This window comes from Podarcis liolepis (genome assembly GCF_965112155.1).
Source record: "Podarcis liolepis genome assembly, chromosome: 13".
In the NCBI taxonomy this organism is placed as follows: domain Eukaryota; kingdom Metazoa; phylum Chordata; class Lepidosauria; order Squamata; family Lacertidae; genus Podarcis; species Podarcis liolepis.
This window is the reverse complement of record NC_139573.1, coordinates 32,392,988-32,409,850: the sequence shown is the minus strand read 5'-3', so window position 1 is coordinate 32,409,850 and position 16,863 is coordinate 32,392,988. Positions and strand designations below refer to the sequence as shown.

At 46.3% G+C, this 16,863-nt stretch overlaps 2 protein-coding genes across 2 annotated transcripts; one reads left to right on the top strand and one right to left on the bottom strand.

The window, feature by feature from the left end:
- The first annotated feature begins 2,547 nt into the window (after positions 1 to 2,547).
- On the top strand, positions 2,548 to 7,043 carry CISD3 (CDGSH iron sulfur domain 3). Its single transcript, XM_083470375.1, has 4 exons — positions 2,548 to 2,708; positions 4,742 to 4,870; positions 5,173 to 5,443; positions 6,630 to 7,043. The coding sequence occupies exons 1-3, from the start codon at positions 2,631 to 2,633 to the stop codon at positions 5,359 to 5,361; spliced, it is 396 nt and encodes a 131-aa protein (XP_083326501.1). The 5' UTR covers positions 2,548 to 2,630; the 3' UTR covers positions 5,362 to 5,443; positions 6,630 to 7,043.
- On the bottom strand, positions 6,971 to 15,188 carry LOC310690751 (coenzyme Q-binding protein COQ10 homolog B, mitochondrial-like). Its single transcript, XM_083470284.1, has 5 exons — positions 13,910 to 15,188; positions 12,222 to 12,404; positions 10,677 to 10,869; positions 8,704 to 8,808; positions 6,971 to 7,719 (listed from the first exon to the last, which is right to left on the bottom strand). The coding sequence occupies exons 1-5, from the start codon at positions 13,987 to 13,989 to the stop codon at positions 7,561 to 7,563; spliced, it is 720 nt and encodes a 239-aa protein (XP_083326410.1). The 5' UTR covers positions 13,990 to 15,188; the 3' UTR covers positions 6,971 to 7,560.
- Positions 15,189 to 16,863: the final 1,675 nt, after the last annotated feature.

Sequence of the window (16,863 nt, the reverse complement as noted above, 5' to 3'; positions counted from 1 at the left end):
AATCATGAATATGCAGATGCCAAAGAGGCACAAAGAACAGGTGGCAGATTTGCAAATTAGTTGAGGGCAAATCCCCTCTCTGCAAAACATCAGGGATGGATGTTAAACTGAATTTGAAATGTTGGCCAACATTTGAATTTGGAACATTCCTATTAATATTTAGCTGTGGGGGAAAGCAGCATAGTAAAACAAGCAGGTGTGTGTACTTTTTCTATTACGGTATATATAAAAGAAATCTGTACTGAGTTTGGGGGGCAGGCCAGATGCGTTAGGTTTTTTTATGGTGTTTTAACAAAGAGACACTTCTCACTTGGGGAAAGCATGAGTTTAAACGTAAAACATTTACTTTTTCCTATGAGAAAATTCACAGGGGTTGGAATGGGATTAACAGCAACAGGGAAATCTCAAATGCCCAAGTGCTGCTTACTTACCCTTTGCTTCCACTTTTGCTAACTCCCCTCCTTTCATTCCTGTCCTGTAAAAGGCAGAATAAAATATATTTGTATCACAATTGTATTTGAGCAAATCCAGGTCACACAATTAAAGTTTATTGGAGCTCCGCACAACAAACTTGCAATTGTCAAAAACCAGACTTTTTTGCAATAAGATGGGGAAATGCACTGCAAAGTGTGGAAGCTGCAGCAAGGAGCTCTGAAGGAAGACTGATTACCAACACTGCCTCCCCACCCCATTCTCATTTTGATAAACTGTAAAAAATGTAAAACCATCCAGAAGCCTTTTTCAGCTGGGTTGAGGAACTTCAGGCCCAGAGAACAAATGCGGACCTCCAGGTGTCTCTTTCTGGCCCTCAGCTCTCTCTCCCCACTAGCCTTGTCCCAAACCTCCCTGGAGTGCTTTTGCCTGGCTGGGATGTACTCTCAAACTGTGACAATGCCTCTTGTTTGACAGGACAGGTTGACCCTTTTTGCCACCTGAGGCAAAATGGGAAGGTGCCGTTCGGTGTGCCTTTTGCTCCCCACTTGTTGCGCCCAACAAAGCCCTGCTTATCAGGGTCACATGGCCGAGGCTTCTGGTGAGATCCCACAAAAGCCCCTCAAGATTATGCAGAGGCCCCTGGAGGCCTCCATGAGATCTTGTGAGGGTCTCACAAGATCTCACGGGAAGCCACTGCAGCTTCTTATTCTCACTGGGAGAGAGACACCCATGGAGGCATTCCTTGGATTCTGCTGCCTGTGGCACAGTAGCGTAGTTAGGGCTTTTGTGTTGTAAAGGGGTTTTGCTTTCCCCCTAATTTCTGGTATCCAATTCTTGCAAAATCCAGCAAGTCCTAAGAAACTTGCTTCTGGTAAACCTGAACCTTCTCCCTCGAGGCTCCTCAGTTTTGCTCCTGCTTCCACCCACTAAACAGCATGCGGCCCCACAAGGCAGAGATGTGTTCTCTGCCTGTTTTAAAACCATGAGGCCCCGTGTCAAGCCAGCAGCCCCATTTGTTCTGCGAAGGGCTTTGCCGCTTGTAGATGCTAAATATGTGGAAATTAAACTCTAGTTCCCATTTGCGGAAGACAGCCCTGGGTTGTTTGACTCTTTAATTAGTTTTCTTATCCCTCCTATAAAAACTATGCAAGACAACTCTTTTTTTAAGTTTAAATGACATATAACATTTACTTTGTGTGCTTGCACTTGCAGATTATACAGTATACAATTATAAAATATAAAATGCAGGTGGGCGGGACTTAAGCAGCTATCTTCTTTTTTGAAGGCAGCCCTGTTTAGGGAAGTTTTTAATATTTAATGCTGTATTGTTTTTAACACTTGATTGGAAGCTGCCCAGAGTGGCTGGGGAAACTCAGCCAGATGGGCGGGGTATAAATAATAAATTATTATTATATTATTATATATTATATTATATATTATTAAGTTGTTAATAGGACTCCAGACTGAGGCAGACGGCAACACACACGTGTGCTGCCTTGCCTCCGTGATACAGGGGACTCAGGGCTGCATGATGTCAGTGCGCTGACATCAGCGTGCACACGGCAGAGCATGCTGACATGTGTGTGGACACCCTGTGGGTGCAGAAATTTGGGGGGGCAGCCCTCTCATTTGGAATTGGGTGTATGTGCTTGGCTCCCTCCCCCCATTCTTGGCGGCCGTGCCTGCACAACACAACGTAACTGCTAACTGCCATAACTGAACAAACTGCCATAACTGCCACAGAGCGTATGACGTCATAGTTCCACAGCTCTTTGAAATTCACCCTTTTACGTATGCATTTGGATGCTAACATCCCACGAAATATGGCCATTCGCCGGCCATTCGTTGCTTCTTATTTTTATTTTTTAGCAACCGGTGCTCCTCCCTGCAAGGAAGTAGACTGAGCAAATGCAATGGTCGACGAGTTCTGCGGCGCTTTGAGTCTTTCTGTCTGTCTCTCCAAAGCGCAGCCCCAGGGCAAAAGGTCACCCGCCTCTCCCCTCCCTCCCCGGCCTTCGAGCTCCCGCAAGAGCCAGCTAGGAACCTTTCGTCGCCGGTTCAGGGGCTGCCGGCGGGGCGGAAACAGAAACACCTGCGGCTTCCGGTGGGGCTGGTGCCTTGGCGCGGGGGACCGCGAGAGAAGGTGACCCCTTCCACAGGGGCGGAGTTCCGCTGGCGCCTCTCAGCTGCGAGCGATGCCTGCGCTGCGCGGAGCCGGCGCTGCCCTCTCGAGCGCGGCTGGCTCCTTCTTCCGCCGGCTCGCCTCCCCCCAGGTGAGCGCCGCCGCCGCGGGAGCCTCGGGAGTCGGCAGGCGGCTTCACAAGCGCGCCGAGCCGGTGGAGTCTGGGCGTCGTTTGCACGCGCGTTGCTTTTGCACCCAAGGGCGATTCCTTGTTCGGGGTCAAAGCCCCGCAGAAGCCAGCGGCACCTTGACCTCTGGGCGTGGGGTCGATTGAGCCCGTAGCCCGAGCGACTTCTGCTCCCGAATTCGCACGTGCATCAGTTGAGACACGGGTTGAGTCTCTCTGCTCGTATTGGGAAGGCAGAGCACGCTCCGTTAGTATTCCTGATGATGGACGCAACTAAGTTTAGAGCGGGGGACGGGACGAATCACGCTTATGTGTGTATTTGCGGTAGAGATTTTAAGCAAATTTTCATGCCCCTCACCAATCCTGGGAATTGCCTGTCCCTTAGCAGTCTACAGTTTCTATTATTCTTTGGGCAAAAACCTTGCCCCACATGTGCTGGCTCGACCCATTCCGCATTTGTAAGAATAAAGTCGTTTACTGTGGCGGCACCTACACTTTGGAGCTCCCTGCCTCACGTTGAGATCAGGCAGGTGCTTTCACTGTATTCTTTGCTTAGAAAGTTGAACTAATTTTAATCTATTTTAGTATTTTAACTTTTGTATGTTTTGAAGTAGAGTTGTAATTAAAAAAAAATTATTGTCTTTTTATCATCAGCTTTGGGGGAATTTATTTTTTCTACAATCAAGCAGTGTACAGTATACATTTTATGAAATAAAACAAAAGCCATGACTAATATTAAACTACTTATATGAGTATAGATAACATTATTTGTATACAGTGGTACCTCTGGATGTGAACGGGATCCGTTCCGGAACCCCATTCGCATCCTGAAGCAAACGTAACACACGACTGTGCATGCATGGGTCACATTTCGCCGCTTCCGCGCATGCGCGCGACGTCATTTTGAGCATCTGCGCATGCGCGAGCAACAAAACGAAGTAACACATTCTGTTACTTCCGGGTCGCCGCGGCGCGCAACCCAAAAGTGCTTACCCTGAAGCATATTCATCCTGAGTTATGACTGTAATAGAGTTGGGGGCAGCGGAAACCCGCAAACCAATGAGTTCTGGTCTTCTCCTTGCTACAAGCCAGGCCAGCGGCTACTAACCATGATGGGTATCTACTGCCTCCAATGGCAAAGGTAACATGCCTGTGAGTACATGCTGTACTATTGTGCTGCTTCTGGGCTTCCCATAGGCATCTGGTTGGCCCTTGTGAGAGCAGAATCCTGGACTAGAGGGGCCTTTGGCTTGTTCCAGCAGGGCTCTCCTCGTGTTCACCCATAAAGCACAGAAACACCCACAGTGATCAGCCTTCACAGTGGCACATTAAGAGCAGAAAGGCCAAACTGCTGATGAAATAATTCTTAAGACTCAAGGAAGTGAGCCATGGGACAAGCCAAAACTCATCAGCACTCCCACCCTGATCACATTTTCATTAGTCGTTTTGACCCGGGAAACACAAATACGTTGATCAGTCGAAACCTGTGTGTGCCAGAAGGTGGACTTGTATATAGCAAAAACCAGATGACCGAAATGCACTTGGGATTAACCCATCTGTTCTGCTAAATGACCAGTAGCCTTTGACCTTCTCTGAACTGCCACCTGGTGGCAACTCTTCCATTAGGCTTACTGAACCATTACCTTCCTAGCTGATCATTATAAGAGCTGTAGCAAAACGACAAGTGTGTGTCCTGCTTTCTGCAGCATGTTGTGTGCAGAAATGAAACTTGTGCATCTCCACCTCGTGGAGTCGATTTGGGTCCAGATACAGGAAGAGCTTGAGCTTCTTCCTGCTTCTGTCATCTTCTGCATGCCAAGATAGGGTTCCCCACAATGCCTTTAATTCCACCTGTGCCCTGGGAAATGAGGCTGCAGGGATGTTTGCTGGTGGCCAGCTGCTGACTGCAGTAAGCCTGTTCACTAAGCCTGCTGCCCTTTCCCTTTAATAATCTTCATTCTTTCCACCACTCCCACCCCACCCTGATCACATTGCAGATAAGGATCTGTTCAACTGCTTCAGCATCTTCAGTCCGGCCAGTGATTGCAGCCAAACAACCCTTTCCGGTGGTCTTAGCAGCAGGGAAGCGTTATGCATGGTGTGCCTGCGGTCACAGCCAAAAGCAGGTAAACCACCTGTAGTCCTTCCAGATTTCCCTCTGTATAAAAATCTTGTGAAATAAATAAAATGCTGCAGTTCTTGTATCTATGGGAACATGGTTTCCAAGAACAGAGAGGTTTCAGAAATCATTGCCTCAGCCCAACCAAAGTACCACTGGTTTTATTTACACAGTCCCAACTGATCTGCTAGGACTCTGATGGATCAACACCAAAACTGTAATGGAAACTCCATTGGCAGTGTGATGGCTGTGAGCGAGGGGGTTGTTTTGTGTTTTTTAAAAACTCTTACTTTTGTTTTGCTACGGCAGCCATTCTGTGACGGGTCCCATAATAGATGTGCCCCGGAAATCTCTCCCCTGAGATTCAAACTGGAGGAGGCAAAAGAGGCCTGGCTTTGTGGCTGCAAATACACCAAGAACCCTCCATACTGTGATGGCACCCACAAAGAAGATTTTGTGCAGAAAGCTGATCTCCATTCCCACCCACAGTTATGCTGAAGAAAGGAGAGATCTTCATATACAGGGTTTCATATACAGAAACCTACTGAACGAATCAAGCATGTGGTACATGTATGTGCAGGTATGTTTCAATGGCTGGGAATTTGCCACTGTCTGTCCCTCCACCCCCATTTCTTTATCCTTAATTAAACTTTTTTTTAAAATAGAAATTAATTTTTTTTTTATAATTCTGAATACCTTTGAGATTCCACCCCCACCCAAGCAGGCAGTGACCTCCCTCTTCTTGGGTGGTGACATTTTAGTTATATCATGCTTGGCACTCACCACTGGATTTGAGAAATAGAAGGAATAGCTAGGTTTGTTTCATAGCTAAATTTGCTTGTGTGAGCATAATGAGGTTTGCTGGCATCAAAGTCCACAGGGCTTGCTGTCCAAAGGCACAGCCTTCGATGTCCTTAGAACAGTTCTGCCACTCGGCGGAATGCCAACTTCTTGGGCGTCATCTCTGTTGATTAAGAAGCCAACCCTGTCAGCAATTCAGTGTTCCAGCCACATCAGGTACAAAGACCTGTGACAGGGCAGAGTGCAGAAGAGGAAAGTCAGATTTCATCATGCCAGGCTGCTTTCTGGCAGTCAATCCTAGCTCCTTGTTTTAACTGCTTAGTGACATCTCGTTGGCACCTGCCTGTCTCAGGAGAATGAGTGCGCCTTTAGGAGTGAAGTCAAACTGTTGGAAGGTTACAGTGCCTGCTATAGCTGTAGAGACTGATATGGGAAGACTTGTTTTGTTGCAGCTGGGGCAGATGAAGGCGTCCAGTTGTGCTGCTGCAAATGCACCATGACGTTTCGTCTGTGTTCCTACCAGCGGTCATTCCTCTATGCTCACTGCTATGGATGCATGACCTGACCGCCTCTCTGCAGGCACTGTGGTTGTCTGCAAGGGATTCCCACAGCAAGGTTAATGTTGGCAGCTGTCAAGTCTTGTTTGCAGACATCTCTATATTCTCACAGTCCTAGGAGTAAGGCAGATGTAGGGAACCTTCACCCCTCCAGCTGTTGCTGAACTATAACTCCCATCCTCCCTGCCCATTGCCACCCTTGACTGGGCCTGATGGGAGTTATAGGTCTTATTATTGCTTATTAAATTTGTTAAGCAACATCTAGGGACAAAGGTTCCCCACCCCTGGAGCAAGGGATTCCAATGGAACTTGAGTTTCTTCAACTTATTAGAAATTATAAGTGCTTCTCTTATTCTCAGTATTCTTTTCCAGTTCTTAATGCAGTAACAAACTTGCATGTGTTTACAGGATAGTCAAAGGGCATCAAGGCTGAGGAAGAAAACAGGAAAAGGGCAAGAGCTCTTCTGTCATCAAGATTTTTGTACGGTTACTCAGCTTCCTGGTCAGCTCACACATTCCAGCCTGTTCCCACTGTGTGCTAATGCAGGAAGCAAAACGCACGTCCCTGCTGCTCCTTGACCCACTTCCTAGAAGCTAGCTTTTCCCAGGAGCTTTTGACCTATCCTAGAACTGTTCCTCACAGAACCCTGGAGAACCTGTGTTGTAGCAGGAAGGCTTAGGATGAAAAAACGTTCCAGTGGTTTGTGCTAAAAGGTTTTCAGAAAGTAAAAGAAGAATTGGGGCTTGGGAAGTGTTGTAAGTATTCAAGTTTTATTGGCATTTAAAATAAAATAAATAAAGCACCACGGTTTTAAAAAAAAACCCCAGTGGGATTTTTTTTATAGAATTGCCATTAAATAAATATATATCTCTCTCTTAACAAAATTCCGTACATTTGCATTTGTCAATCATTGACAGAAGTGTCCTTTGAGGTAAGGACTGAAGACCACCAGAATTAAATATAAAATAAATTATGATAAAACTCTCAATAAAATAATATCATTAATGAAATAATGTATTCCAAGGGTTTTGCGAGTTAAATAGGCATAAATAAAGCAATGTCCTTCCATATTATCTTGTCACTGAATATGCATTGCTAAACTATATATATTTATGTTGGCAGCTTTGTTGTATACAACTGCTATGAGATATGAGAATCATGGTATAGTGTTATTATATATATATATATATATATATATATATATATATATATATATATATATTAAAAACACAAAGCAACGTCCTTAAAAAGTAAGAGATATCCAGGCATGATGGTAAAGAGGAATGTTCTGTAGACCAGGAAAGATGCCCCATACTTCAGTACATATGAGGCTATTCATCACGTGCAGCAAACTGCCTTGTGTGGTTGGACTGCAGCCTGTGGACTGTACAGTTTCTTCAACCGTTGCTCAAAGGCTGACACCATCCGCTTGGCTACCTCGTCAAAGAAGAGGTTAGCCAGTTGGGAATGCAGAACTGACTTGAATTCAAAGGAGACCTGGGAGGGAGATAAAAACAATTAATACACTGATACATTGGGAGGAGAGGGGAGAAGAGGAGTATTACATACCCTCCAACACCTTGATAGCAAAATCCGGCACACAATCTTTAGGGATGCCATGCTCCCATTTTTTCCTGTGAGAGAATGGTGGCCATTTTGGATGCCGTGATCTCGCACAATTCCACGCCATTATTTTCCCCTGAAAAAAAGTGCTTTGGGGGGACAGTGCCCAAAAACATACCCCCCACAAAAAGCGCTTGAGGGTGGAATTGTGGAGTGAAATCGTGCGAGATTGTGGCATCCAAAATGGCTGCCGTTCTCTTGCAAGAAACAATGGGGTGCCCCGTTTTTTCTGGGACACTTGCAGGGTATTGCGGTATTACTATGCCAAGGTGAGCAGCCACATCTGGCAACCTTGGGCAGCTGTCAGGGCCCAATACCTGCCTTGGGGTCTACTTGGGAGGAGGGAAATTGGCCTAGTGCTCCAACAGGCAGCTAGGTCTATTTTAATTTTCCTCAATGCAGCATCACTCTTGGGCATTGGAGACAATTTATGTGGCAAATGAGTAAAATTTGATTCTTCAAATTTAGGGCTGTATTTTGCATTTCTGCATGCAGAATTTAAATTAGCGAGAACATCAAGAGGAGGAGTTGTTGTTTTTAAGCAGGTTTCTACTTCTTGTGGTTGTGAAGATATGTGGGTGAATGTGTAGGCCCAAATACTGAAAATTGCACAAGTAGCTGAATAAGACTCCTAGTTGACACATCTCTGCTTATGAAAGGCAATCAATACTTTTTTATAAAAAGGCAACTGTAGAAGTACCTAATCAATTAATGACCCATATTGACAAAGCTGCAATAAATCCTCCAGCGTAATCTTTGAACCTATGATGAAACGGGACTTTGCCAACTCTTAGCACACATCCTATTGGCCTTGCAAGTCACACCCTCGCCAGGAGCTGGCATACAAAGGGCACTTACGTAAAACTTGAGCGTGCAGCTGCTGTCCTGCTGCCCTGGACGTCCTGGTTCAAACTGCCACAGTGTTTCCAGATGCTGAAACAACCGTCCGTCATTACTCACAACCTGAAGGGTAGAGAAAACAGCACAGGGTTAGTGCTCACAGTTTTGAAATCAGTTCAAATACCCCAAAGCGCACTGCCGTGAGTTCAACACACCCACTGTTGCAAGTTTTCATTTATCCTAGACAGGTAGGAATTGGGACAAACTCTGCGGCTGAGTTTCGCGCATTTGGGGAAATCACAGGGGTCAGCACACCCAAAGTGCAGTGCATGAGCCTTATCCATGGCTTTAGTATGCAGTCTTTACACCAAATTGAAATATTATAACAAACAACCAGAGTTATATGCAGTTTACTACGATTCAACCTGAGCACAGAATTTGATACTGTGTCCAGAATTCAGTAGCACAAGAATGTGGTCAAATGAGAAACTGTGTTTCTACAGATGGAACTGTTCCAGGTAGTGATAGAGAAAGATAAATTATATTCTGGAGTGAGGTAGCATGGGCAGCCTCATTTCTCACCTTAACATAAAAAATGTGGAAACTATAGTCATCCTGATGCCGTTGGACCACAACTCCCATCAGCCCGATTCACTGAACATACTGGCTATGGCTGATGGGAGTTGGGAGTCCATCTATCTCTGGAGGGGCACATTTTCCCACCCTGCCAGTGCCCATGCCTGGTGGGAGTGGGTGTGTGGGTGGGTGTGTATACATTTTTAAAAACAACACAGTGTTGCAGTTTGTAATGAACCTCTGGCCACATATACACCATACAATTAAATCACATTCTGCACCAACATGAGTCCTGGGAATTTGCATACTGTGCTACCATTCCCAGCATCCTTAACAAAACTGCAGTTGCCATGATTCTTTCCTGGAAGCCACGCACTTTGGGCTTTAAGTGTATGGTGTGTACATAGCCAGAGTCAGAAGCTGAGAAAGCAGTCTTGTGAGATGAAAGCACAGCACAATGGGTGCCCATCTCTCCCCCTTTCTGGAAATGTGGACAGTGGATCTGCTGCTCTCTGAGTGTATATGTTCCTTGCTTTCTTTATAACCAACCAATATATCTGTAAATAAAATTACAAGAACACTATACATCTCTAGGGCTCTCTCCTCTGATGAGAACACAAACCCAGCTAGGTCTGCCTGCCTCTCCTTGAAACACTCTTTTGCAATCCCAGGTCACATAGGTGGAGATAACAGAAATCTCCACATCTATAGTTTCAACACTGCAGGCCCTCACACCAGCGAGTTCCAAAAGGCCCTGTGTTGGGAGCAACAGGACTCTTTGCTCTGATGAATTAACTTTTTGAAGTTTCCAGTGTCCACTGACATCATTTCTCCCTGGGTGTTATTTATCGCAATGTGAAGGAAGCATGTGCCAGAGAGGGGAAGTGAGTCAAGGAGCTGCTACATCATAAAACTGAAACCGGATTAAAACTGGTTTGATGGCAATAGCTTTCACCCGGCAAATTCCGGAAATCATAATCCTGGACCACAAGTTACTAAGAAAGAATAACTCAGTGTGTTTGCTTGGATTAACAGTTTTCAGAGTTCAGTGCAGGTAGCCTTGACAACTAAAACAACCCCACTTGACACAGATGAACCTTTAGCCCAAATAAATTAAGATTGTAAGCATTTCTCAGATTTCTGCTAATGGTCAGGGAGAATGGTAGTTGTGGTTCAGCGGAACTGGATGGCTGAAGGCTCCCCCCATCCCTGGCTAGCCCTGCCAGCTCACAAATGGCTGGGATCCTGCGATAAAACATTCCAGGTGAGTGAGTGTGGCTTCTGCAAGGGGATATAATTCAATCCCTTGGTTTATAAAGTGACCAGTGACAAAACACGAGCGCACAAAACCTCGCCAGCAAGGTCATCCAAGGGAACACCCGAAGCATAAGCCCCATCCTCCAATGCTTCCTTACCCGGATCTGATGGTGAGGCACCAAGGATATGTCGGAGGAGTAGCGCTCTACCACAGGAGGGAATCCCACTTCCAGTTCAGCCTGCAGGAACCCGTTGCGATGGGAAATGATGCGGGAGCCAGTGCACCAGGGCACAAACAACTTGTAGCTGCCCACATCTGCCACCGTATTGTAGATCTGCTCAATGGAATACCTGCAGGAGAAGGAGGTGAAAAGACAATGAGAGAGAATGATCAGCCTGGAGTGGTGGGAAGTGGCAAAGCACAAAGGCTGTATAAGGAACATGGCTTTCTTTCTTTCTTTCTTTCTTTCTTTCTTTCTTTCTTTCTTTCTTTCACACACACACACACACACACACAACTGCTCTTCTTGAGCTAAGCATCACCACAGAGCCTGTTTCTGATCTCTGGCATGTGTGAACTAAAAAATAAGAGGGTGTTTCTGAGTCATGTGCAGAGTGCAGCAAGCAGAGGCCTGAGGCAGTAGTGTCAGCTAAGTTGTTCTCAGAGAAGAGCTATTTCAATGGGTCCCGCTCTGCAAAGGAGTAACATAGGATGCAATCCTCTCTGCTGAACTACAAGTCCGACTGTAGTGCCCCAGTCATGTAAAAAACACAGCACAATGCACAACTCCCATCAAACAGAAAAGTGTTGCTGCAGAGTGCTAGGAACAATGGGTGAAAATGACAGGAAGGCAGATTTCAGCTAAATGTTAGGCGAAACTTTGTAACAGTAAGAGCTGTTCGACAGTGGAACAAGCTGCTGCAGGAGAAGCTGGGCTCAACTTTGCTAGAAATATTTAAGCAGAATCTGGATGGTTATCTGTCAGGGAAGCTACCTTATGCCAAGTCAGACAATTTGCTCATCTAGCTCAGCATTGCAGACACTGACTGACAGTGACTGTCCAAGATTTCAGGCAGGACACATTCCCAGCTCTACCAGAAGATGCTGGGGATTGAACCCAGGACCTTCTGCATGCAAAGCAGATGTTCTCCTACTGAGCTATGGTAAAGAACTGTAGTAGCATCCAGCACTGAAGAACCTGCACTCGGCGGGTGTGTGTGAGTGGGCGGGTTAGACTAGATGTCCTTTAGGTTCTTTTCTGTATGATTTTATGATGCCAGGGGGATGAGTTCTCTGACATGCCTGTTGTCTATATGCAAGCTGTTTGTTCTTATAATTGGAGAGATCACTGGTGGTTGTTTTCTGGCATCTATAGCAGGGCTGTCCAACAGGTGCCGCTGGTAGATCCTGACTGATAACGTGATCCTGAGCGACTGACCCCTCCCCCCCAAAAAGCTCAACAACTTTGGCCAATCCAATGGGTGGATCACTTCCAATTTTTTTATAGTGGGAGTAGATTGCAGTCTCTTGGAAGTTAGACATCCCTGTTCTATAGCATGAAATTTAAATGTATTTATTTTTTAAAGGAGGATCACTTCCATCATGCAAACCCATGTTGGCAATTTAGCTTGGATAAAGTTTTACAACTCTCGGTTAGAACTAAGCTAGGTGGGCGTTTCTCTCATTCTTTTGGCATACTCACGGGAGCTGACGGACTTCTGCATACTCCATCCGCTTGGCACCAAGCAGGGGGGCTGCCAGACTCAGGAAGGGCCGGCTCTGCTGTTTGGTGGCTGACTTTGAAGCCAGGGAGGAGCAGGTTTTCAGGATGCAAGGGGCAAGAACCCCTTTGGAGCTGAAGCGCCTGCAAGGTGGCAGATGCAATCTGCACCAAAAGAGGAAAGAAAGCACCAAATAAGGGAATCTATAAGGAGAAGGGAGTGTCCATTTCTCAGCCAGAGGGGGAAATGAGAAGCTACCACTATTGAGAAATCAGCACTTTCTTAGAAGTACCTAGAAGGGGAAGGTGGGAAATGGTCAAACTAGCTACATCCAGCTTTTTCTCGTGCTGATCTTTTGTTATTAATTAGTAAGGCACGTTCTAATATGGGCACAGGCCATCCCAAGTGAAACATTAAGGCTGCAATCCCAGGCATGCTTAGCTACAGAGCCGGCTCTGCCATTAGGTAGCCAGAGACGGCTGCCTCAGGCAGCACAAGCTCCTATGGGGAACCTTGCCTGCCCCACTCACTCCTCCACTGGCAAAGAAGCACTGATTTTGGCCAAAAATGACCAAAATTGGCACCGCTGTGTTGGCACCACTTCTCCGCCAGCAGCAGAAGCAGCAGGGCAGCAGGGAAAGCAGCACTGGTAGCAACAGGTATGGTGGCAGGAGCAGGGCAGGGCAGTTTGCCTCCAGCAGCGGGACAGGACACGGTACCCCTACATATCTAGGTGTTAAGTCCCATGAAACTCAACTGGACTTGCTACTTCCAAATTAAACTGGCTGCACAACCTATTGTTCTTAATGGGACAGTTGTGACTGACTATAATGTTACTCCCTCACTGAAATCCATGGGAATTCAGGATGTTATATTTTGGAAGGATTAAACCCTATTTTAATTAATCAATCACTAATAATAAACACAATCAAAGAGAATGCATTATTTTTATTGATACTACATAATTCACTTTAAGTATTATTCATTTAATAATAGTTGGAATGATTTAAAACATCTCTGCTAAAATGTTATGGTAAGGTCCATTCACTTAAATGGGACCTTAACAGCTGAAACCTATGCATAGAACCTATATACAGAGAAGTAAACCCCAATGAGTTCAGTTCAGCTTATTCCCAATTAGGTCTGTTACAGCCTAATTTTGGCAGGATTCCATGCCGTGTATATACTTCAGCTGCTGCTTTTAGTGTTTAACTTCTATTTTATTTTGTGTGTGCTGTAATTGATATTTTAAATGGTTAAATTCCATGGTTAGCCACCTGCAGCTTCTTGATAGGAAAAGGCAGAGTATCCGCCTTTTTAAAGAAACCACAGACATATACTCGAATATTGCTATTAACATTAAAACTACTACTGTATTCAAATAGCTCAGTCAGTAGAGCATGAGACTCTTAATCTTGCACTTTGGGCAAAAGATTCCTGTATTGCAGGGAGTTGGGTCCCTTCCTATGATTCTGTAATTCAGAAGTTGTCTCTATGACGGGCGCTCAGCAGCCCAAAAGCTCTCCGGGCAGAAAGTTTGCGCCTTTGGGCAAGGCTGGTCCCCCCGACGGCGGGCGCAAGCATTTGGGGAGAAGGCAGAAACGGCGGAGAAGAAGCCGGATCCCCTGATCTCCAAAACCTCCCTTCTCCAATCAGCCCCCTCTCTTACCCGGCTCCTTTTGAGCATCGTGGGCGGGAGCCCATCTCCACCAAACCACGGACGGCGAGGCGACCGCTTCTTCCTGCCATTGTTTCACGCTGACCAAGAGAGAACCGAGTGCTCAGGACGGACCGGCGGCTCGCCTAAAAAGTTACTCAGATCCAAGTGCGTCATCGCCGGGGAGGGTGGGCGCGCGTCTGCCTGTGCGCGTCTGCGGAAGGGCCAGCCCCTTCCCCGCCTTCCTCGTGCGCGCCCGAGGTTGGGGGCGGCGGGGGAGGGGGCAGTTAGGTAATGCCGGACTCTGGACTTGGTGGCCTTGCGGGTTCTCCCGCTTCCCGCTTTTTAGATGGCCATGTGTAACCGCGTCAAAATGTGGTGTAAGCCAGCCTTGTTGCGTTTGGACAGGAGCCCCTCTACGCAGAAGCGCTCCTGGGTTGCCTCGCGCCCTTGGCAAGGAGACCTGTTGGCACCCCCGTCTCTTGCGCCAGCTCAGCACACTTGACAGGCGGCGGCTTTCCAGGATTTCAGCCAGTGGCTTCACCCAGCTCTGCTTGGAGAGATCAAGGATAGAACCTGGGACGTTTTCATGCAAGGCAGATGCTCTACCACTGAGCTATGGGAATGTGCCTTTGCTGGAACTGCTATAGCTACTGCTTTGGATTAAAATAGCCATTAAACAATTGGTGCTTGGCACTCTAAGACTGACCATGGAAAGAGGGTAGAAAGAGCCTGGTCTGTTTGCATTAAGCCCCTGCTTTGTCTTTATTAACAAAATGTTATGTGTATATTTAACAAAGAAGAAATTAGTCCTAATATATACACACAAAGCAGATGGTGTCTATTATTTTTGGTTCAGCTTTGGAACCCTTAAAGGCTGAGCTAAATTGGAGCTGGCAGTGGCAGCCCTACAATATTGGGGGGAAAGTGCTTCTGAGCACATGTGGAGTACCTGTTATAATGCTGCTGCCAGACTCAGATCCAACTTCCGCATCACCAGAGATTTATAGCTTTCAGATTCCAAGGTTGATCTTCAGCTTTAATGAAGCCCTGTCAATTCCCCTACTTTCTGAGGGAATATTTTGCATAACTGGAGTGTCTTTGGCTTTCATGCAACAGTGTCTTGCGGTTCCTTTGAAACAAACGGATTTTATTGTAGCACAAGCTTTTGTGGATCCAGAGGCATTGGATAAAGTGGACTCTACCCCATGAAAGCGTTTGGCACAATAAATATGATGCCAAATGACTGTTTGCTGCATTTGCACTGCAGGTGCACATGGTTACTCCTCTAGAAATTTATTTTATAATTGTTCCTTGGCCTCAAGCGTGGCTCCTATATAACACGCTATATAACAGCCTTGGCTGATGTAAAGGCTCCCGTACCCTAAAATGTGCACAACAGGCAAAACTTCAGCAGGACAACGTTTCTCCCTGAGAGAACTCGTGCAGCTGTTAAAGCCAAAAGATAGGCAAGCAGCCCAGAGCTTCCAAAGGGACTTGGGCAAAATAGCTGCCAAAAACAGTAGGACTGCGTTTGGAAACCCACGCCACATAGGATCTGAAGGCAGTTGTTATAAAACAAAAGACAGGGGTGTATTCTGCAAATCTTGTAATGGGAAACAAAAAGGGGCAGAAGTGCCGAGGCTCCGAGGCTTGTTTCTTAAGGTAAACACACTGGATGGTCTTTAAGTTCTCTTGGTATCCTGTTCATGAGCAGCAGGGTGGGGAGACTGGTTTAGCGTGTCTGGCAGCTCCATTGTACTTCGCCTTCAGGTGCTAGGATACTAATCTCCCAATGGAGGGCACTTCTGGGCGGGTGCCTAGTCCTAACAGCTGCTGGACACCATTTCTTTTGAGCCATTGCAATCATGACAGCCACAGGCAAGCAAAATGCAAAGCACATTGGCAGGCTTTCCAAACTGGTCTGGTGATGCCAGAAAGGGCCACAAATGACCCCACCCCTTGCTCACTGCAGCTGCTATGCAGTGGCCAGAGAGAGAATTATGGGAGGCAATGCTCCACCATTAGCAAAGTCAGAAGGATCATGGGGCAGAGATGGCTTGCTTGAAGATCCAGTTCCGAGGGCCTTCTGGTGGTTCCCTCATTGCGAGAGGTGAAGTTACAGGGAACCAGGCAGAGGCTATTTTCAGTAGTTGTGCCGACCCTGTGGAACATCCTCCCAGCAGATGTCAAACAGATAAACAGCTATGTGATTTTTAAGAGACATATGAAGGCAGCCCTGCTCAGGGAAGTTTTTAGTTTTTTGGTGGTGTATTATGCTTTTTTTGGGATGCAGGTGGTGCTGTAGTGTAAACTGCTGAGCCTCTGGGCTTGCCAATCGGAAGGTCAGTGGTTCGAATCCCTGCAACAGGGTGAGCTCCCGTTGCTTGGTCCCAGTTCCTGCCAACTTAGCAGTTCTAAAGCATGACAACGTGCAAGTAGATAAATAGGTACCATTCCGACGGGAAGGTAAACGGTGTTTCTGTGTGCTACTCTGGTTTTGCCAGAAGCAGCTTAGTCATGCTGGCCACATGACCCAGAAAAATTGTCTGCGGACAAACGTCGGCTCCCTTAGCCAGTAAAGCGAGATGAGCGCCGCAACCCCAGAGTCGTCTGCAACTGGACTTAATTGTCAGGGGGTCCTTTACCTTTATTGTGCTTTTACTGTTTTTTGTTGAGAGCCGCCCAGAGTGGCTGGGGCAACCCAGTCAGATGGGTGGCATATAAATATATTATTATTATTATTAAAGAGAAAAATATATAATATTGGAAAAAGCAATTTAATTCAACACCTTCTACAAGGGCCTGACCACACTCCATTTGTCCCCTATCATAATGATTCCCAAATGCCTGTGCCAAGACATTGGGTGATCTAAGAAGAGCTGACAAATGCCTTGGAAAATTAAGTCACCATGTTTGACACATCCAATATTTTACACCCACTGGAAAGCAGATGTTCCATGTCT

Coding starts and splice junctions, on each gene's coding strand:
- CISD3 (XM_083470375.1), top strand. CDS start 2,631: ATGCCTGCGCTGCGCGGAGCCGGCGCTGCCCTCTCGAGCGCGGCTGGC. Junction 2,709..4,741: donor GCCGGCTCGCCTCCCCCCAG/GTGAGCGCCGCC, acceptor ATCACATTGCAG/ATAAGGATCTGTTCAACTGC. Junction 4,871..5,172: donor GCGGTCACAGCCAAAAGCAG/GTAAACCACCTG, acceptor TTGCTACGGCAG/CCATTCTGTGACGGGTCCCA.
- LOC310690751 (XM_083470284.1), bottom strand. CDS start 13,989: ATGGCAGGAAGAAGCGGTCGCCTCGCCGTCCGTGGTTTGGTGGAGATG. Junction 8,809..10,676: donor TGCCTCACCATCAGATCCGG/GTAAGGAAGCAT, acceptor TCTACCCTTCAG/GTTGTGAGTAATGACGGACG. Junction 7,720..8,703: donor GCTGCACGCTCAAGTTTTAC/GTAAGTGCCCTT, acceptor TCTCCCTCCCAG/GTCTCCTTTGAATTCAAGTC.